The sequence below is a fragment of the Rhinopithecus roxellana genome, chromosome 8 (assembly GCF_007565055.1).
Source record: "Rhinopithecus roxellana isolate Shanxi Qingling chromosome 8, ASM756505v1, whole genome shotgun sequence".
NCBI lineage: Eukaryota > Metazoa > Chordata > Mammalia > Primates > Cercopithecidae > Rhinopithecus > Rhinopithecus roxellana.
In genome coordinates, this window is record NC_044556.1 from 40,256,066 (window position 1) to 40,277,531 (window position 21,466).

Below are 21,466 nucleotides of genomic sequence, written 5' to 3' on the forward strand. Positions count from 1 at the left end.
CCCAAATCCCCGAGACAGGGACACACTGACCGACCAAGCAGCCTGAGTTCAAGAAGGTGACCAGACGGAGGCAGAGCCCCACACAGTGATCGCCTTCTTCATCGGGATATTGGTCAGAACCAAGGGACTAGGCGGTGACGGAGCCTGGTGCTAAGGGGTTTCCAAAGAGGACAGGGAGGCCTCCTGGGAGGCTGAGAGGGGCTCCGAGAGGCCAAGGGCTGTCCACGTTCTCCCGGGTCGAGGCTGCCAGAAGTTACCCGGCAGGTGTCAAGGCACCGAGAAGGAGAATCTAGACACAGTCCTCCCCAGAAGCCCGGGCGCTGGCTGCCCCTCCGGCGGTGCAGCCCCACTTGGAAGAAGCCTGTGGTGGGGATAAAGGGTTGGGGGGACCCGCTGCAGCCGCAGCGGGATTTGAGGAAGCTCAGTTCTTGGCCCACCCTTCCCCCCGTATTTTGGCCTTATTTCCCCAACAGATCTGTCCTCCCCTCAGTTGTCAGGCTAAATATTTTGGCTTGGCTGGAGGGGCGGAGAGAACGGAGAGGTCCCTGCGAACCAATCTGTTTCGGCGGGGGGCGGGGAGGGCGGGAGCTGGGCGCGGCCCCTGCGTGCCCGCCCTGGGAAAGACCGCAGTGAGCGCGGTCAGCTGGCGCTGGGGGGCCGCGCGCCCGGAGGGATCCAGGGAGACTCTCCCTGTGGAGTCCCACGCACCCCAGGACCTCGGCTGCCCTCCTTGGGAGCGGTCCCCAGCCTTCTGCTCTGCCCTCAGGGTTGGCTGGCCTCTGGGCCTGCCTTTTGCTCAGAACCCTGTGTCATTTTCTCCCTCTGGAAGCCCGAGACTCTCCCTGTCACTGTCTGCATCTCTGTCCCCATCTCTCAATCTCATGCTGAGTCTCTCTGTCTCCAGCTGCCTGTCACTGTCTTTGTGTCTCTGTGACTCTCATTTCTTTTTTTCTGTCTCCTGATATCTCTGTGTGGGACTCCTTGTCTCTCTGTCCCTGCCCTCCCTCTCCTATCTGAACCCTGGTCTCTGTGTCCCTTAGGGCTTGTCAAACCCTTCTCCCCAGGGTCACCAGGAGGAGAGCCGGGACTGGACACAAGCCAGGGCTGGGACAATGGCAGTGCCTAGTCTGTGGCCCTGGGGAGCATGCCTGCCTGTGATCTTCCTCTCGTTGGGATTTGGCCTGGATACAGTAAAGGGTGAGTCCCCAGAACTGGCTCCCAGACCCCTACCTCCCTCCCAGCCAGCTGGGAGGCCAAACAACTGAGCTTGCAGCCACAGAACATCCACTTACTCTGCACTGGAACACAGAGGCTGGGGTTAGCTCTCCAGAGAACTACCCAGCAGAAAAAGCAGTTAGTCCCCCACATAAAGGTGTTTTTCCCTCAGCTCCGTGAGAGGTGAGAAGAGCTTCAAAGCGAGGATGAGTAGATATCTTCCATCCCTACTAGTTAAACTGCGATCCCAGTGAAGCTTGCCTGAAAACCCAAATGAGGCCATGAGAGTGTTAGAAGTCATCTCTAGGGCCACTAAATGGGAAGAGGCAGGAGTGGGATAGGTAGCTGAGAACCAGGCACCATTAAGTAATGGAGGCAATGTTGCCTACAGGAAACTGCAGCTCTGAGAACTAAGGGTAAATCTAGACTGGGTCCTGAGCTCCTGCTTCCAGGGCCCCGTCCTGTGTCCCACCTCTTAGGGCCCAATCCCTACAGGGAGGAAGGCTGGTTTTGGGGAAAGATTGCTTTTCCTCAACACCCCAGGGCCTGTCCCGCAGGCTATATACTTCCCACGAATACGTTTTAGAGAGGAGGGCCGGGGGGACTCTATAGACTAAATGACCCTCATGGAGGTACTGGGGGCTTGGTAGAAAGAGGAAAAATTGCTGAGGGTGGAAGCTTCAAAAAGGGAAGGAGTAAGAGGTATCCCCTTCCCCAGTCCCACCATTCTCTTCCAAACTGAAGCAGTTCAGAAATCCAGACTCTCTGCTTGCCCCAGGGGTCCTATGATGCTCCTCAGACTGGGGGCTCCCAGGGTCAGGGAAGTCTCCTCTTCCCATGGAGATGGGAGAGTGATGCAATGGGCTAGGTAGGAGGTCCCCTGAAGGGTGCTAGTTTCAGAGCCTCTGTCTGTAAGGCATAGCACCACTCCCCCAACCACTGAACCCCCCCACCTTCTGCACGGCAGATGCCAGCTGGGAGTGTGGTTGTCAGGACAGGAGCACGTCCTTGGCGGGGCTAGTATTTGCTTAGGGGACCCAGATGTTCTGTTCCCAGTGCAGCTCTGCATAGAGCCAGGTCCTGAGGGAAGGCAAGGGTTAAACTGTGAAGGTTTTAGATTTGTTTTTCCAAATGACTCCCATCAGGGGAGCCCTGGAGAGGCAGGGCCATGATGGGAAGTGGGCGCCTGAGAGAACCCCCATCTGCCTGGCAGAGCCTGATTGGCTTTCGCCTGGAAGGGATAGAAGTGTTTTCTCATTCTCTCCCCCTCTTTTTTGTGTGTGTACCCGTGTGGGCTCAGACACACACACACACACACACACACACACACACACACACACACACACACACACAGCTGCTGGGCAGAGCCAAGCTCAGGACCATTAATGACAACGGGGAGAAGATGTGAAGTAACCCCCAGGGAGCCAGCCTTGCCTGCCCACCTCTCTTAACAAACTATCAGGAATGAGGCCTGGATAGCGTGGCATGTGGCGTGTGGTGTTTGTGATAACACCGGAGGGCTCGGTGGGAAGGGAAGTAGAGGCTGGAGACATTGTCAGGAGCTGAATGTCAGGCTGAAACATTCAAACTTGAATCTTCTGCAGTGGGGAGCCACGGAAGGCCCTCTTGGGAGCAAGTGAGTCCAGGGAGAGAAACGGAAGTGGGGCTTGGGCTGTAGTGAAGAAGCCAGACACATCCAGGTCCCCAAGGAAGGAGTGGACTTGGGGTCCAGACATCCATTGTCCATGGTTCCTGAGTGCCCAGTGGTTCCAGCCCTGGACTGGGCACAACTGGGGGAATGCAGAGCTGACAAAGGTCCCACCCTCCTTGGAGGGGGTGACAGAGATGCATACAAAAATTTTGGAGCAATGGCCCCAGGTAATCTGAAGTGGGCGCTGGACTAAGCGTAGCTGAGCCTGAAAGGGAAGTGATTAACTCCAGGCAAGAGGGTCAGGGAAGGTAGGTGTGTCCCTAGAGGCTGAAGGGCCCTTCTGAGGCTGGAGGCATTAGTAAGGAACGTTTATCTACACCCTGCAATGTCAGGCTGAGGAACTGAAACTTGAATCTTTAGCAATGGAATGTCCCTTCAAGAGTAATCAAATTAATTCAGGGAACAGGCATCTAACTCCCTTAAGGCTGGGAGAGACATGGGACCTGTGAAGCTCAGATCACTTCTTCCCAGTCACAGAATTCGCTCATTCATTCATTCATCAGATATTTATTGAGGGTCAATTTTGTGCCAGGAGCTATACCAGCTACTAGGGTACAACATGAATTATACAAATATCCCTGCCCTTATGAAGCTTACAATAAACAAAATATATCTGTTTCTATAAATTAATTTCTATATTAATATATAAATTATATTTTAGCCAGTGTTAAAAATAAGTATATGGCCAGGCATGATAGTTGATACCTATAATCCCATCACTTTGGAAGGTTGAGGCGGAGGGATTACTTGAAGAGGCCAGGAGTTCAAGGATGCAGCGAACTATGATCCTGCCACTACACTCTAGCCTGGGCAACAGAGTGAGACCCTGTCTCAAAATATTATGCACACACAAACACATACACACAAACACACACACACACACACTAGTCAGTTTTAAGAATTATAGAGAAAAATAAAGCAGAAGGGGAGTAAAGAGTGTCACAATTTTATTTTATTTTATTTATTTTATTATAATTATCTAATTATCTTTTTTTTTTTTTTTTTTTTCTTTTTTTTTTTTTTTTGAGACGGAGTCTGGCTCTGTCGCCCAGGCTGGAGTGCAGTGGCCGGATCTCAGCTCACTGCAAGCTCCGCCTCCCGGGTTCACGCCATTCTCCTGCCTCAGCCTCCCGAGTAGCTGGGACTACAGGCGCCCGCCAGGTCGCCCGGCTAGTTTTTTGTATTTTTAGTAGAGACGGGGTTTCACCATGTTAGTCAGGATGGTCTTGATCTCCTGACCTCGTGATCCGCCAGTCTCGGCCTCCCAAAGTGCTGGGATTACAGGCTTGAGCCACCGCGCCCGGCCTATAATTATCTTTAGACAGGGTCTCACTCTGTCACCCAGGCTGAGTGCAGTGGCGTGATCACAGCTCACTGCAGCCTTGACCTCCTGGGCTCAAGAGATCCTCCCACCTCAACCTCCTGAGTAGCTGAGACTATAGGTGTGCACCACCATGCCTGGCTACTTTTTGTATATTTTTGTAGAGATAGGGTTTCGCCATGTTGCCCAGGCTGGTCTTGAACTCCTAGGCTCAAGTATCCTTCCCATCTTGGCCTCCCAAAGTGCTGGAATTACAGATGTGAGCCACTGCACCCAACCAGTGAAAATAGAAGTCAATTTTAAATAGGATGTTCAGGCCGGGCGTGGTGGCTCACACCTGTAATCCCAGCACTTTGGGAGGCCAAGGTGGGTGGATCGATTGAGGTCACGAGTTGGAGACCAGCCTGGCCAACATGGTAAAACCTCATCTCTACTAAAAATGCAAAAAATTAGCTGGGTGTGGTGGCGGGCACCTGTAATCCCAGCTACTTGGGAGGCTAAGGCAGGAGAATCGCTTGAACCCGGGAGATGGAGGCTGCAGTGAGCTGAGATTGTGCCACTGCATGCTAGCCTGGGTGACAGAGTAAGACTCCATATCAAATAAATAAATAAATAAAATTGGATGGTCAGAGAAGGCCTCTTTGAGAAGGGGACATTTGGCCAGACTTATGGAGGTGAGCAAGCCATGTAGAGGGAAGAGGGTTCTGGCCAGAAGGAAGAGAAGGACAAAGACCCCGAGGAAGGAGCTTTGCTGGCTTGTTATGGTAGTAAAGCTCCTGTTATATATAAGGAATAGCAAAGAAGTCAATGTGGCTGAAGAAGATAAAAAGGATGAAATCAGAGAGGCTACAGGGGCTCAAATCGTCCAGGGCCCCGTAGGCTGTAATAAGATCAAGACAGATGGAAGTCATGAGGGGTTATATGCAGAGGAGAAACGTGATCAATGTGTTTTGAGATGACTCTGGCTGCAGAGTGGAGAATGTCCCAAAGAGGGACAAGGGTGGAATTGGGGAGACAGTTTGGGAGGCTATTACTATCAATCCAGGGGAAGATGATGGTGGAAGCTGTGAAGGTGTCGACAAGCAGTTCAGATTCTGGACATATGTTAAAGATAAACCTACAGGATGTAGAAGGTGAAAAAGAAAGGTGTTAAGAGTGACTTTAGGTTGGGAGCCTGACTGCAAGAATGAAGTTGCTATTAACTAAGAAGGGAAAATGGGCTTGGGAGAGAGGGTCAGGAGTTCATTTTTGCCTGTGTGGCTCATCTGGTAGAGACCCTGCAGGCTGCAGGTGAGCCCTCTGGGGCCCAGGGAGGAGGCCACCCCACACCCGGAGCAGAGCCTGGATTCTCACTCATTGTCCTACTGCCGGTGTGGCTCCCCTCCAAAGCTGCCAGGACTGGATGTGGAGTTTGGCCTGGGCTGTACTCAATGCTGCATGCCATGTATGCCCACAGTGTGTCCCAGCCTGGACATTCGCTCAGAGGTGGCAGAGCTTCGTCGGCTGGAGAACTGCAGCGTGGTGGAGGGCCACCTGCAGATCCTGCTCATGTTCACAGCCACCGGGGAGGACTTCCGTGGCCTCAGCTTCCCTCGCCTCACCCAGGTCACCGACTATCTGCTGCTCTTCCGTGTCTACGGACTGGAGAGCCTGCGCGACCTCTTCCCCAACCTAGCAGTCATCCGCGGGACACGCCTCTTCCTGGGCTACGCACTGGTCATCTTTGAGATGCCGCATCTGCGTGACGTGGGACTGCCTGCGCTTGGGGCCGTGCTGCGTGGGGCTGTCCGTGTGGAGAAGAACCAGGAACTCTGCCACCTCTCCACCATTGACTGGGGACTGCTGCAGCCAGCACCTGGCGCCAACCACATTGTGGGCAACAAGCTGGGCGAGGAGTGTGCTGACGTGTGCCCTGGTGTGCTGGGTGCTGCTGGCGAGCCCTGTGCCAAGACCACCTTCAGTGGGCACACTGACTACAGATGCTGGACCTCCAGCCACTGCCAGAGAGGTGGGCACTGGCACAGAACATGAGTTTAGGGAACAGAAACAGCAAGGTCACATAGGGCTGGGTGGTCACAGGATGGTATGGGTCAGTACTTTCAGCTGCCACTGTTTTTTAATCCTCACTCATCCTACGAGGCAGGTAAGGAAACAAAGGCTGAGAAAAGTTAAACAACCAATGTGGCATAAGACAGCTAAGGGGTAGGCCCATGACGGCATGCATCATGGAGTAGGTGAAGGACAGGTTCAAGGTGGGCATGGGGGGAAAACAGCAGGCACGAACGGAGAGTAGGCAGCACAAGAAGCAGTGTGGGGCAGTGGTTAAGTCCAAAGGCAGAGGGCCTGGGTTCCGAGTCTCAGCTCTACCACTTACTGGCTATGTTCACTTAGCCTCTCTGTGCCACAGTTTCCTCAGCTGTAAAATGATCATCGGGTGTCATGAGGAATGAGTTACTCTACAAAGCGTCAGAGCAGTGCCTGGGTCATGGTAGCAGTTCTATGTTCGTACTCAGAGTGGCCACAGCACAGTGGTCCAGGGTCAGCTGGCAGTACTGTAATGGGAGGTTGAGGTTTGGGGTGAGCAGGAGAAGAAAGGAGATGATCAGTGAAGAACTGAACAGGTGACAGCAAAGATGTAAGGTGGGACCTTTAGGATGATGCAAGGAGAGGAAAAAGGCAGTAGAGAAAGGAGGAAGGAGTAAAAAGGATGGCTGGTGCAGGAGGAAGCAAAATGTTATAGGAAAGGAGAGGAAAACCTTTCAGAGGTGGGGAGCAGATCTGGGGTCCCCCAACCTGGAGGTTTTTTCCACTCAGCTCCTGGAGGTCAGCTCCTCTCGCCCCCAGTGCCTCAGCAGCAGGGTGGATGGGAGAGTAACCAGATCCCTGCTGCATCGGCTGTGCCCCACCTCCCTGATGCCTCCCTGTTGGCTGTAAACACAGCTGCTGTGCATCCTCTCGTGTACAGTGTCAACATGACCTGGCTGACCCCTACCCCACAGATCGTTCCCATAGCCAGCCAGCTGCCACTGTGCAGTTTTTAGGCAATTGGGCCCCCAACCCCAAACCCTCCCACTGTTGCTTGGAGCCACCTCCTGCCCAGGGCGGGGAGCTGAGGTGGGGGCGGTATGGGCAGAAGCGTGGGTAAAACGACGGATGTCGGCCCCTCCTTGCACACACTCCCAGGCCCGTGGGCCTAGCTGCTCAGGAGAGGCTGGCCCGCTCACCCTGGCACCATGCCCAGCCATGATCTGGGCACCAGGCCTAGACAGGATAGACAGGACAGCAGGCTGGAGAGCAACAACCCTGATGGACAAGGTCACTGCTCTGTCCTGAGCTCTGACACCCCCGACTAGGCACTGTGGGAGCTGGGGAGCCACAGACAGGGCCACAGTCCTTGTCCTCAAGAATCCCATCGGAGCGGAACAGAGTCGGCAACCAGTGTCATCTGAATGGGAGGGACCTGGGTGCAGATTGAGTGTCATCCCAAGAGAAACAGGGTGGGGCCAGCATTGGAAGGACAGCCAGGACTGAGGGAGCATGGCCAAGGTCTAACACACCACTCTCCCCACAGTGTGCCCCTGCCCCCATGGGCTGGCTTGCACAGCGAGGGGCGAGTGCTGCCACACTGAATGCCTGGGGGGCTGCAGCCAGCCGGAAGACCCTCGTGCCTGTGTAGCTTGCCGCCACCTCTACTTCCAGGGTGCCTGCCTGTGGGCCTGCCCGCCAGGCACCTACCAGTATGAGTCCTGGCGCTGTGTCACAGCTGAGCGCTGTGCCAGCCTGCGCTCTGTGCCCGGCCGCGCCTCCACCTTCGGCATACACGAGGGCAGTTGCCTGGCCCAGTGCCCTTCTGGCTTCACCCGTAATAGCAGCAGGTGAGTGTAGGGAGGGTGGAGGGCACCCTGGGAGCAGTGAGGAGGCCTGAGGAGGCCCAAACTGGTCCAAGGCTCAGGACATCTGCTTGCTCCTGCTAGCATATTCTGCCACAAGTGCGAGGGGCTGTGCCCTAAAGAGTGCAAGGTAGGCACGAAGACCATCGACTCCATCCAGGCGGCACAGGATCTGGTGGGCTGCACACATGTGGAGGGAAGCCTCATCCTCAACCTTCGCCAGGGCTGTCAGTACCTACTTTGGGGCCACATTCCTCCTCCTGGTCATGCCCTTCCTCCCAGACACACCCCTTACAATGACCCAACTCAGCACGATTTTCCATCATCCTGGGTCCCAGTCCTGAGGGTCCACCATTTAGCCCCCTTGCCCCACGGACCCATCACCTTCCCTGCTCCAGCCCTGTCTTCCCATCCCTAGACAACCTGGAGCCGCAGCTGCAGCACAGCCTGGGGCTGGTAGAAACCATTACTGGCTTCCTCAAAATCAAGCACTCCTTTGCCCTCGTGTCCCTGGGCTTTTTCAAGAACCTCAAACTAATCCGGGGAGACGCCATGGTGGATGGGTAAGGGTTAGGCCTCTGACCAGCTCCTTCTATTACACTCCTTCCTCCAACACTCCCAGAACAGTGGTGAAGAGAATGGGCTCTGGAACCAATTTTGCTACTCACTAGCCGTGTGACTCTGAGTAGGTTAACTTCTCTGGTCTTCAGTTTTCTAATCTGTAAAATAGGGTTAATATAACATTACTTACTTCTTAGGGCTGTTTTGAATATTACTCAAGTTGTTATGTGTAAAGCACATAAAACAATGCCTGGAACACAGTATATACAATATAAATTACAGTCACATATAACTCTATAACGGTTGGCTATAATTGTCATCATCTGGTCCTGTCAACTGCAGAGCAAGACTGCCTGGGTTTGAAACCCATTCCTATCACCTGCCAGTCAAGACCTACCTAAAATGTAGCCAGGATTTTTTAAAATAAAAAGAATGAGCCGGGTGCGGTGGCTCACGCCTGTAATCCCTGCACCTTGGGAGGCCGAGGCAGGTGGATCACTCAAGGTCAGGAATTCAAGACCAGCCTGGCCAACATGGTGAAACCCCATCTCTACTAAAAATACAAAAGAAGTAGAAGAGTGTGGTGGCACGTGACTTTAATCCCAGCTACTTGGGAGACTGAGGCAGGAGAATTGCTTGAACCCAGAAGGTGGAGATTACAGTGAGCCGAAATCATGCCACTGCACTCCAGCCTAGGGCCTAAGTTACAGAGAGAGACTCCATCTTAAAAAAAAAAAAAAGAAAGAAAAAAAAAGAATGTTTTAAATTACCACCCAGGCTGGGCGCAGTGGCTCTTGCCTATAATCCCAGCACTTTGGGAGGGTGAGGCAGGGGGATCACACGCCGTCAGGAGTTCAAGACCAGCCTGGCCAACATGGAGAAACCCCATCTCTACTAAAAATACAAAAATTAGCCAGGTGTGGTGGTGGGCACCTGTAGTCCCAGCTACTCAGGAGGCTGAGGCAGGAGAATCGCTTGAACCTGGGAGACAGGGGTTACAGTGAGCTGAGATCGCACCACCACACTCCAGCCTGGGTGACAGAGGGAGACTCTGGCTCAAAACATACATAAATAAATAACCATCCAGACCAGATTCGGTGGCTCACGCCTGTAATCCTAGCACTTTGGCAGGCCGAGGTGGGAGGATCACTTGAACCCAGGAGTTAGAGACCAGCCTGGGCAACATGGTGAAACCCGGTCTCTATAAAAAATACAAAATTAGCCAACCGTGGTGGTGCATGCCTGTAGTCTCAGCTACTGAGGAGGCAGGTGGATCACTCAAGGTCAGGAATTCAAGACCAGCCTGGCCAACATGGTGAAACCCCATCTCTACTAAAGATACAAAAGAAGTAGAAGAGTGTGGTGGCACGTGACTTTAATCCCTGCTACTTGGGAGACTGAGGCAGAAGAATTGCTTGAACCCAGAAGGTGGAGATTACAGTGAGCCGAAATCGTGCCACTGCACTCCAGCCTAGGGCCTAAGTTACAGAGAGAGACTCCATCTTAAAAAAAAAAAAAAAAAAAAAAAAAAAAAAAAAAATGTTTTAAATTACCATCCAGGCCAGGCGCAGTGGCTCCTGCCTATAATCCTGGGAGGTCAAGGCAGCAGTGGGCCGCAATTGGGCCACTGCACTCTGGCCTCGGTGGCAGAGTGAGGAAAAAAAACAAAGTTACCATCTAGTCTAGTGGCTCCCTGTGGCTTCTCATGTCTCCAGACACATTGCATGTACCCCAGAGTTGTCCACACCTCAGCTGGAGAGGAATGGCCCAGGCTGAGCACCACTCCTCCTCCTGTCTCCGAAGCCTCCAGAGTCTGGCACATAGCCGGTGCTCAGTTTAAAGAGAATCAAGGGAAGGATGGGGGCAGGGAAGCTGTGGACCCCATTTCACTGATGAGGAAAACCAAAAGATAGGGTCACTTGGCAGACATCATACTCCTGGTCAGTGGCACAGAGTGGGTATGCACGAATGCCCCCGGTGTGCTGGTGTGAGCCGGCCACTGAGTGCCCCCCTCCGTGGGCTCAGCAAAACCCCTCCAGGAGGAACCCATAAGCCATCCCCTTTCCTACCCCCTGCCCCCACCTCCCCGCAAAGCGAGGTCTCCTGGCCTCCCCCAGGAATTACACTCTCTACGTGCTGGACAACCAGAACCTACAGCAGCTAGGGTCCTGGGTGGCCGCGGGGCTCACCATTCCCGTGGGCAAGATCTACTTTGCTTTCAACCCGCGCCTCTGCTTGGAGCACATCTACCGACTGGAGGAGGTGACGGGCACACGAGGTCGGCAGAACAAGGCTGAGATCAACCCCCGCACCAACGGAGACCGCGCCGCCTGTGAGACCCCAACCCCAGTGCCTGTGGACAAGCGGCCACACACTAGACACGCGCACCCGGGGAAGGGGTGCTCGAGGGGGACAGCCTGAGAAGTTCTCTTCGCGGTCTCACTGGGAATGGGATGCCGCGGGGTCAGGGTGGGCGCTCAAGCAGCTGTCAGGCGTGGTTGAAAGCAGGCCCCTCTTCCCACCCAGGCCAGACTCGCACCCTGCGCTTCGTGTCCAACGTGACGGAGGCAGACCGCATCCTGCTACGCTGGGAGCGCTACGAGCCACTGGAGGCCCGCGACCTGCTCAGCTTCATCGTGTACTACAAGGAGTCGTGAGTGCCGGGCGCGGGGCCGGAGCGGGGGCGGGGCCGGACGAGGCCAATTTCTTAGGGACCACAGTCAGGTGAGGGCGGAGCTCAGCGAGGCTATGAAGACCCAGGAAGCCAGGACCCCCAAGTTGTACTCCGTGGTAGGGTCCAGGTCTGGCTCTCTTCCCTCACCTTCTTCATGCCTCCGTGCCTCGGTTTCCCCTCACCAAGTGAAATGGAGAAGACAGGGCTTCTGAGAGCCCAGGAGAGCCATCGTGCTGGGAAGGCTTGGATCATTAAACTTCAATTCATTATGCTAATGTTCTACACTGACCACACGCTCCTGCCCCAGCAGCGGTTTGGGGAGCACCCACTAATTTGGCCAGTTTTAAGAGCAGCTCTGCCAGCATTTCATTTAAGCCTTAGGAAGGGAGGGAGCAGGGGCCGCCAGGGACCACACTGCTCTTTTCTTTGGCGAAAGTCAACTGACCCTAACAGGAAGGATAGTGGTTAGACCACAGGAAGGACTTCTCCAAAAACACGGCTAGGAATCAAAAGGAGACATCCTTAGAGGAGGGAGATGGATTTCGGATGCAGACTGGGAGGGCAGGAGTAAGGAGTTCATGCTCTCTCTCTGATAGATATTATAGAAGATGGAGGCCACCTGGCATAGAAGCATTTCCTGTGAATTAAAATGGAGAGGACTTAGCTGACCACCAGCTCAGGGTCTGGCTTGGGAGGACAGAGGAAGGAAGTCAGTTGTAGGAGACCCACTCAAATGGCCAAGACTCTCCTAGGTCTCAGTGGTAGGTGAAGGTCTCTAGCATGGGCAGCTGGAGAGTTTGTTAAATACAAATTCCTGGGCCTCGCCCTCACTAATTCTGATTCAGTTAATCCTGAGCAGGGCCCAAGAATCCACATGTCTAATAAGCTCCTAGGAGATGCTGAAGCTGCTGGTTTGTGGACTGCACTCTATGGAGCACTGGCCTGACTACAATGTGAATCTCCCCTGGCTCCCTGGCTTGGGCACTTCACAATCTGCACAACTATACACAGCTGTCTCTGGGCTCAAAGAGCAGAGAACCTTGGGAGCCCTTCAAGAAGCTTCCCTAACATCACTGCCTTGCAGTGTGGCTGCAGCCATGCTCCCTCAGAGACACACACTGCAGATCCTGCCCAACCCTGACTCCAAACAGACCCAGACCTGCTCAGTGTGTCATGCCTCACAGGACACCTGCTCCCATGACACCCACTATGAGCCCCCGCGCACCCCTCCCCAAGCTGCTCCTGGACTATCCTGCTTATAGGTCCCAACAAAGGCAAGCACTTCCAGCTGGGCCACAAGTTCCCCCATCACCACCCACTTTGACCTCCCTCAAGTTTTGTCCCTGGCTCAACATGAATTCCATCACCCCCTTCCCAAACCAAAGAAACAAATATCATGAACATCAGTGTGATGTTCCATTGTCTCCCGTGGTCTATTCTGCTATCTCCCATGTGGGGCCCACTTTCATCTCCCCCAGGGAGCTCTCTTCTACCCTAAAGCCAGTGATGCTTCCCCAAGCCCTGCCCCGAAACTGGCCTTCAGGCAGCCAGCACTAGTTGCCTCTGGCCCCTTAATTTCCCTGTGGCAATGGGTCTTGGCCTTTTAGGGTCATGGACATGTTTGGGAGCTGTTGAAGCTAGGAACCCTCTAGAAAACCACACATGCACAAAACTTTCCCTATAGTTTGGGAGGCTCATAAACCTCCAAAGTCAATTCAAGGGCCTAAGTGAAGATACTGGGAAGGGAGCAGTCTCCAGGTCCTGGTTCCAGGCAATTACACTTAGGGGAATTAGGATAACCTTATTGCTTGCTGTTTCTAGGAGAGGGGACTCTTTCACACACACTTTCTTGTTTTATTTATACAATGCAAGATTTTTTCAATATTCATTGAAACTAGAGCTCGATATTCCCTGCTAAGGATGAGGAGATACATCATTACAAATTTCACTGACACAGATATCAAAGGCCGTCCCCTCCCCACCTTTGCCAGGGTCTAATAGGTGGCTGGAGTTATGGCTTTGCCCTCACATGTACTGGAAGAAGGACGATGATAGTCCTGGAGTGATTCAGTACGGGGGAGGGGGTCGGGGAGGTGCCAGAACTTAGGGGTGGGGTTGAATGACCCCTCAGCTCCGGGGATGGGTGTTCAGCCCATTCCAGAATGCCACAGAGCACGTGGGTCCAGATGCTTGTGGAACTCAGAGCTGGAACCTGCTGGATGTGGAGCTGCCCCTAAGCCGCACCCAGGAGCCAGGGGTGACCCTAGCCTCCCTCAAGCCTTGGACACAGTACGCAGTGTTTGTGCGGGCCATCACGCTAACCACTGATGAGGACAGCCCCCATCAAGGAGCCCAGAGTCCCATCGTCTACCTCCGAACGCTGCCTGCAGGTAGGCATTTGGAGGGCGCAAGAGTCAGTCAGACACCTGCATCCATGAGAACAGGGGAGCATAGGCATCAGAAATAGAGAAGCCGCGGCACTGAACACCTGGCCCACAGAGGCTGGGAGGCCAGATGCTTGAGTCCTAGAAAGAAGAGGGGGCATCTGCCTAGGTCCTTCTGGGGCTGGGATTGGAACAGTCCAGAGTCAATAGCTGAGGGAACTGAAGGGCCTATGGCAGAGAAGGGGAGGACAGAAACAAAACACTGAGTTCTAGGAAGGCAGAGATGAGGATCACCTATTCTTCGTGAGGACAGGGCTGTTGGACCCCCAGAGAGAGGGGCTCATTACTAGACGGTATTCAAGAGGAAGCCCCACAACCCCTGAATTGCATCCTTCTTGCACTCCTAGCTCCCACGGTGCCCCAGGACGTCATCTCCACGTCCAACTCCTCCTCCCACCTCCTGGTACGCTGGAAGCCACCGACCCAGCGCAATGGGAACCTCACCTACTACCTGGTGCTATGGCAGCGGCTGGCAGAGGATGGCGACCTCTACCTCAATGACTACTGCCACCGCGGTGGGCAGGGACTACGCGCAGGCCGGCCGCGGGGCGGGTGGGGAAGGGGAGATGGAGGCGCAGGGCCGGGGCAGATGGGGGAATCAGGGGCAGGGAGACCGCCTGTCTTACTAGTGTCTTCCCGCTGCGGCGCCAGGCTTGCGGCTGCCCACCAGCAACAATGACCCGCGCTTCGACCGCGAAGACGGAGATCTTGAGGCGGAGATGGAGTCCGGCTGCTGCCCTTGCCAGCACCCACCTCCTGGTCAGGTTCTGCCCCCGCTGGAGGCGCAAGAGGCCTCGTTCCAAAAGAAGTTTGAAAACTTTCTACACAACGCGATCACCATCCCCAAGTGCGAAGAGCGCTCGCGGCCTGGGCCGGTCTGATGGGTGGGGCCTGTGAGGGGCGGGTCTTGCTGGAGGGGTGAGGTTTGTGGGCGGGGTCTTGCTTGTGTGGGCGGGGCCCGGGTTGTGGGTGCTTTTGGAGGCAGTGCGCGCTGCAGAGGGCATAGGGGTGCATCCAGACAGGCCTGATAGGGCTACCCCTGGCCTCCCCAGATCCCCTTGGAAGGTGACGTCCATCAACAAGAGCCCCCAAAGGTGAGCAGGACTAGGGCCGGTGCTGAGGGGCGTGGCTTTTGGGTCTGGGCCTTGGCTCTGACTCACTCTCCCCAGGGACTCCGCGCGGCACCGCCGGGCAACTGGGCCCCTCCGGCTGGGGGGCAACAGCTCGGATTTCGAGATCCAGGAGGACAAGGTACTCCGTGAGCGAGCGGTACTGAGCGGCCTGCGCCACTTCACAGAATACCGAATCGACATCCATGCCTGCAATCACGCGGCGCACACCGTGGGCTGCAGCGCCGCCACCTTCGTCTTTGCACGCACCATGCCCCACAGTAGGTGACCCCCACACACACCTTCTATCCCCGTCACCGACCCCGAGGACCCTGTGCAAGGGTTTGGGGTTTGACTTCTTGCTAACCCCAGAGCCTCGCTTTGCTTGCTCCTCTCAGTTTCCATAATCCCAAAGCTTTCCCCACCTCCCAGCTCAGCCCAGTTTAGCTTGGGTTTGAACCTAAAGTGAGATGAACCACTTTTGGCCCGGCTGCTGGATGCCCCTTCCCGCAGGAGAGGCTGATGGTATTCCAGGAAAGGTGGCCTGGGAGGCCTCCAGCAAGAACAGTGTCCTCCTGCGCTGGCTCGAGCCACCAGACCCCAACGGACTCATCCTCAAGTACGAAATCAAGTACCGCCGCTTGGGAGAGGTAGGTGCCTGTGGGATCCCCATCCCAGTCCCGTTTTGTGCCTACATCGCCTTCCCAGCCAGCTGTTCTGCGTTACTCTCAGGAGGCCACAGTGCTTTGTGTGTCCCGTCTTCGATATGCGAAGTTTGGGGGAGTCCACCTTGCCCTGCTGCCCCCTGGAAACTACTCTGCCAGGGTTAGGGCAACCTCACTGGCTGGCAATGGCTCTTGGACAGACAGTGTTGCCTTCTACATCCTTGGCCCAGGTATATGCAGCCTCTGTCACAGACCTGTATCACCGAAAAGCCCCACCTGGTCCCCAGCCCACCACAGGCCCCTCCCCTGCATCCTTCCCCATCCTCACCTCCCAGCATGGAAAGAGAAGCATGGCCTTCTCTCTGACTTCTACATCTTTGACTCTACCCTCTGCTGCCCTCTAACTGCCAGAGGAGGAGGATGCTGGGGGGCTGCATGTCCTCCTCACTGCCACCCCTGTGGGGCTCACGCTGCTCATCGTTCTAGCTGCCCTTGGTTTCTTCTACGGCAAGAAGAGGTGATGATAAGTCCCACCAGTCCCCACCCCCTTTTCTCCCTGAGCCCTCATCATAAAGTCTGTCAAAGGGAGGTAGATGAGACAGTAGAAAGACAGGTCTTCCATACAGACAGTAACTCTTCGCCTGCAGTGGCATGGAGGAAACATACCTCTCAGCTAGGGTGACCAACTTATCCGGGTTAGCCTGGGATTTTCCTGGTTTTATCAGTAAAAGTTCTGCATCCTAGGAAACCCCTCATTCCAGCCACACTGGGATTGTTGGTCACCACAATCTCAGCGCAAGCTGAGAAATAATAAAGCTGGTCCCTTATTAGGAGGAGAAGCAGGAGGCCTGGGGATGTGTTCCAGAATGCCTGATGTCAGATCCTTCCAAGGCTGACTGCAAGAGGAAAATGGGGCTGGACCTTGATCAGCTTGGCTGTAGGGACTAGCTGAGAGGGTGGAAGCCCCTTCACTCTTGTATCCTCCCTATTCCCTGTCAGAACCAGGAATAGGCCCAAGGCCAGCTTGGAGGGTACTTAGGGATCCCCAGCAGTCACCCTGACCAAGGCTGGGGGTATGGTCAGTAACTTCCCTCCTCCTTGAAATGTCCTTTTTCCTTCTGATGTTGCTCATTCCTTCCTGAGCACCCTTCCAGCCTGACGCCCTCACCTCCCGTTGCAGAAACAGAACCCTGTATGCTTCTGTGAATCCGGAGTACTTCAGTGCCTCCGATAGTAGGTCTGGGAGTGGATGGAGAGGTGGTATGGGAAAGGGAGACAGGAGAGGAGCAGAGACAGACTTCCAGGAGACCTTCTTGCAGAAGATAGCCTTGGGACCGGAACCGTTCAGAAGAGGAGAAGAGAAGTTGGGGGGTGAGGTGTGGCAGAGAGCGCATCTTTGCTTTGCGACCCTCCAACTCTTTGCAGTGTACGTCCCTGATGAGTGGGAGGTGCCTCGGGAGCAGATCTCGATAATCCGGGAACTGGGCCAGGGCTCTTTTGGAATGGTATATGAGGGCCTGGCACGAGGACTTGAGGCTGGAGAGGAGTTGACACCTGTGGCCCTGAAGACGGTGAATGAGCTGGCCAGCCCACGGGAACGCATTGAGTTCCTCAAGGAAGCTTCTGTCATGAAAGCCTTCAAGTGTCACCATGTGGTAAGGGAGAGCCAGGGGCATTGTCAGGGTCATAATTAGTGTAAAAGTCATGTGGTAAGAAAGAAAGGGTCAGAGATGAGGTTAGTGCACAATTAAGGTCAAGATTGGGACCATGGTTAGGACCCTAATTGGGGTGAAGGTCATGATTAGACAGGGTCATGGTAGAGTCATGGCTAGGGCTGAGATCAGTCATGATTGGGGCTCAATATTGGGTGTCCAGATCATTATTAGAGTCCTGATTAGGCTCAAGGCCAAAGTTGGGCCAAGTTCATGATTGTGATGATCATCAGATATGATGAAGGTCATGGGTTAGGGTCAGGGTCATTGTTAGGTCAGGAGTCAGGTTATAGTCATGGTTGGGGTTAGTGTCAGATTTGGTGTCTGAGTCAGACTGTGGTCATAGCAGATCAGGCTTTTGGCCAAATGGGTCAATGGGAGCTAGGGGGTTTGCTAGGCCCTTTGTCTGTCCCAGGTGCGTCTCCTGGGTGTTGTGTCTCAGGGCCAGCCAACTCTGGTCATCATGGAGTTAATGACCCATGGGGACCTCAAGAGCCATCTTCGATCTTTGCGGCCTGAGGCAGAGGTAGGGAACAGGAAGACCCTGAGCCCAGGGGCTGGGGAGTGAAAGAAGGGCTGGGCACAGTGTGGGAGGTGGGGGCCAGCTCTGGACAGGAGACCAGCCTCTGGGTTCCTTCCTCACCAGCCCCCAATCTTGACTCTAGAACAACCCCGGGCTCCCACAGCCAGCATTGGGGCAAATGATCCAGATGGCTGGTGAGATTGCAGACGGCATGGCCTACCTTGCTGCCAACAAGTTTGTGCACCGAGATCTAGCAGCCCGCAACTGCATGGTGTCCCAGGACTTCACCGTCAAGATCGGGGGTACAGAGGGTGCCAGGCAGATGAGGGCGGCCTGAAAAGTAGAGAGACTCCCTTAAGCTAGGCATCAGGAAACCCACAGCCCTGGTCCTGACAGCCTGTGAGACCCTTGGCAAGTCACCCTCACCCTGGATCTTAGTCTCTTGTCTGAGGGCAGAGGGGTTTGGATGGGATGAGCTCTGAGGTCCATTGAGCCCCTACTTTCCAGGGTTCTTGGTGACTCTGGAGGATGAGAAGATTGGGAGAGGTATTCCAGGGGCGGGAGCAGATGTGTGGCTCTTATGCCCCACACCTCTTCCACCCTCACCCTCACTTTCCAGACTTCGGGATGACTCGGGACGTGTATGAGACAGACTATTACCGCAAGGGTGGGAAGGGGCTGCTGCCCGTGCGCTGGATGGCCCCTGAGTCCCTCAAAGATGGGATCTTCACCACCCACTCGGATGTCTGGTGGGGCCGAGCTGGAGCACAGGGCTCCAGGGATGTGGAGGTGGGATCTGGGGAGGGGCCTGGAACACCCCCGTCCCTTGGAGTGCACCAAGCAGCACGAAGGGTGCTGGGCTCAAGCGCTCCTGCATGCCCTCCAGGTCCTTCGGTGTGGTACTCTGGGAGATTGTGACCCTGGCTGAACAACCCTACCAGGGCCTGTCCAATGAGCAGGTGCTCAAGTTCGTCATGGATGGCGGGGTCCTGGAGGAGCTGGAGGGCTGTCCCCTTCAGCTGTGAGTCACCTCCCCTGCCCCTTCCTCATTGCTGATCTACCTACAACCCTCCCCCACCTGGCCCCACGATTCTGGCTCACCTCCTCTGATGCTTTGACATCTACTGACCCTCAGTTATTAGTGCCCCCCGTTCCAAACCCCCACGACTCCCATTTAATCCCTTCTCACTCTCCCAGGCATAATGGCCCACGATCCCCACTCCTACCAACTGACCCTCAGTGCAGGAGGCTGAGAGTGCGGCAGGGGCTCCCGGATGCCTCTGACCCTGCTCCCCACACCCACCAGGCAGGAGCTGATGAGCCGCTGCTGGCAGCCGAACCCACGCCTGCGCCCATCTTTCACACACATTCTGGACAGCATACAGGAGGAGCTTCAGCCCTCCTTCCGCCTCCTCTCCTTCTACTACAGCTCGGAGTGCCAGGGGGCCCGGGGCTCCCTGCCTCCCACCGATGCAGAGCCTGACTCCTCACCCACCCCAAGAGGGGCTTCATCAGACTGCAGCCCTCAAAATGGGGGTCCAGGGCAATGAGGGGCACCCCATTCCTTGGCTGGCCTCCCATGGGGAGAGAGGAAGGGACCCGACCTCTGTGGCTGAGATATCTGAATGTTCACCCCCACCCCCACCCATGGCAAGGGGTGGCCGAGGGTGGGGCAGAGAACAGGAGCAGGGAAGGCTGTGGGGGTGGACAGAGGGGTCTCACCACAGGAGCTTCTCAGACTCTGAGTCCCTCGGGGGAAAGCAAGCAGGGTCAAAGCCGGAGGAGTAGAGATCAGGCCAGGGACAGACGTCCTGCCCTCAGAGAAAGGGACCCCACTCAGACTAGGAAGAGGGGGCCCACCCACCCTAGAGGTCCTGCCCCTCAGTTTGGGGTCTCCTGTGGACAGGTAAGGCCATCGACATGTTTGAAATTAGATGAGCAGTCAGAAGCAGGCCTGGGGCACTCTCCATGCATGTGTGGGAAGCGGGGTGGGGGGTCCACATGACTCCCTTGCTTGCCACTGGTTTTCAACTCCTCCCCTTAGCTCCACTGACCAGGTGGCATGGGGAGAACCCAAGGGCCTGGGAAGTGGTTCCCAGCCTGCCTGCCCTCACCTCCTCCTCTCCTCTTGCCCCGCCCAGGGCTCCCCAAGCTTGGTGCTCCTTCCTCCTTTCTTCCAGGGGCATCCCTTGGAGTATAGTCACCCTTTCTCCAGTCCCTCCCCTCAATGATTAGCCCTGGATGCTTAAGGCTTTCAGAGCCTGGTCTTCCTCCCTCCCCTCACCCTCGCCCAGCCCCGCCCCCACCCCTGCCTCTCATGGGAAGACTGGAGAAGGCACAATAAATGCTGAGGCCTGTTTGTACCCTGGTCCCAGGCAGCCATTATCTCTCCATCTACATGGTGTTAACACTAGATGAACTTCCTTTCTGCCTCCTCTGGGAATCGAGGTGGTGACCCTAAGGCAGAGACACAGGATAAATACGCTGCTGTCAAACACCACCTCCATGAGGACCGGAGCAGCCAGGGTTGCCATGGCAGTGAGGCAGAACAATTTGCAATTATCTCCTGCTCAGGACCAGAAGTGGTTGAGCCCGGCAGGGAACCTTTGTGTCTGGCCTCCAAGCAGAACCAACCTGTCCCCAACATCTCATCTTAATTTCATCCCTTGTTATGTCTATTATATCGGTCCACTGGATAGGTATTTTCTGGAGTGTCATAGGACACACTTTAAGTGGTCAGACATGGGGCAGGGGAGAGGCCGTGATGACATCACCTGTTCATGCCAGATGCCCCCACCCAAGCCAGGGGACACACAGCAGAGCAGGGTCTGTGCGTCTGGCACCCTGTGGTTATCCTGGGAGGCCAGAATCTCAGTGTTCATCTGAGACACCATTGAGGCATGTGGATGTTGCACAGGAGAGTCAGTTCCCAGGTTTTTCTGCCAGTGCCATGAGGGCATTTGAGAGGGAAGGGTTGCAAAAGAATGATGTCAAACCTTGACGAAGGGGGTGGCAGCAGGAGGGGCTGCCCACGGCTCAGAACTCTTTAGCTTCCTGCACCCAAGGGCTTGGGGTATAGCTGCTGTGCCACACACATGCCACGTGCTCTGGGTCTGGCAAGATGAGCCCTTCTGTGCACCCTTGCTCAAGCCCGCCAGCAGCTGTCCTGCAAACCACAGCTCCCTCATACCAGAGTGGAGTGGGCACGAGTCTGCGTGAGGCTGTCTCTATGACAACAACTACCCTGTTATACCCACAGGGTCAGGGTGGGCAGCAAGGACCACCTGTGTGGAGCCCCACCCCTCCCCTGCCCCGCGTTGGTGACTGAAGCAACAGTGACCCCTAATGGTTGCCAGCAGAACCACAGCTAAGGGAGAAAGTTGGGGAGTTTGGGCTTCCCTGCCTTCTGGAGCGGGGTCTCTGAGAGGCCTCCAGGAGGGTGGAAGGGTGGAGAGACTCCACGCAAGCCCTGGCTCTGAGACCTGCACACTCACACAGAGCACACAGGCACGCCTGCATTTGCAAACGCCCACAGGGCAGCAGTGGGGTCAACCCCTCTCCCCACCACCTATGCCCCCTAACCCTCACAGTGCTGGTCGTCTGGATGTGGAAATGCTTAAGGAAGGGATTGGAAGTCGAAG

General features: G+C 55.3%; 1 protein-coding gene across 1 annotated transcript; it reads left to right on the forward strand.

Annotated features, from left to right (window-relative positions):
- Positions 1-616: 616 nt before the first annotated feature.
- Positions 617-20,188, forward strand: INSRR (insulin receptor related receptor). The gene is made up of 22 exons (XM_010381282.2): positions 617-1,197; positions 5,704-6,255; positions 7,819-8,122; positions 8,222-8,364; positions 8,556-8,700; positions 10,816-11,030; positions 11,225-11,351; positions 13,524-13,762; positions 14,164-14,331; positions 14,468-14,663; positions 14,869-14,910; positions 14,986-15,206; positions 15,439-15,575; positions 15,658-15,820; positions 16,002-16,107; positions 16,771-16,823; positions 17,016-17,245; positions 17,718-17,828; positions 17,968-18,127; positions 18,445-18,574; positions 18,712-18,846; positions 19,132-20,188. Exons 1-22 carry the CDS (start codon positions 1,113-1,115, stop codon positions 19,373-19,375), a joined length of 3,906 nt encoding a protein of 1,301 aa, XP_010379584.1. The 5' UTR covers positions 617-1,112; the 3' UTR covers positions 19,376-20,188.
- Positions 20,189-21,466: the final 1,278 nt, after the last annotated feature.

Coding starts and splice junctions, on each gene's coding strand:
- INSRR (XM_010381282.2), top strand. CDS start 1,113: ATGGCAGTGCCTAGTCTGTGGCCCTGGGGAGCATGCCTGCCTGTGATC. Junction 11,352..13,523: donor ATCGTGTACTACAAGGAGTC/GTGAGTGCCGGG, acceptor ATGGGTGTTCAG/CCCATTCCAGAATGCCACAG. Junction 18,575..18,711: donor ACCACCCACTCGGATGTCTG/GTGGGGCCGAGC, acceptor CATGCCCTCCAG/GTCCTTCGGTGTGGTACTCT.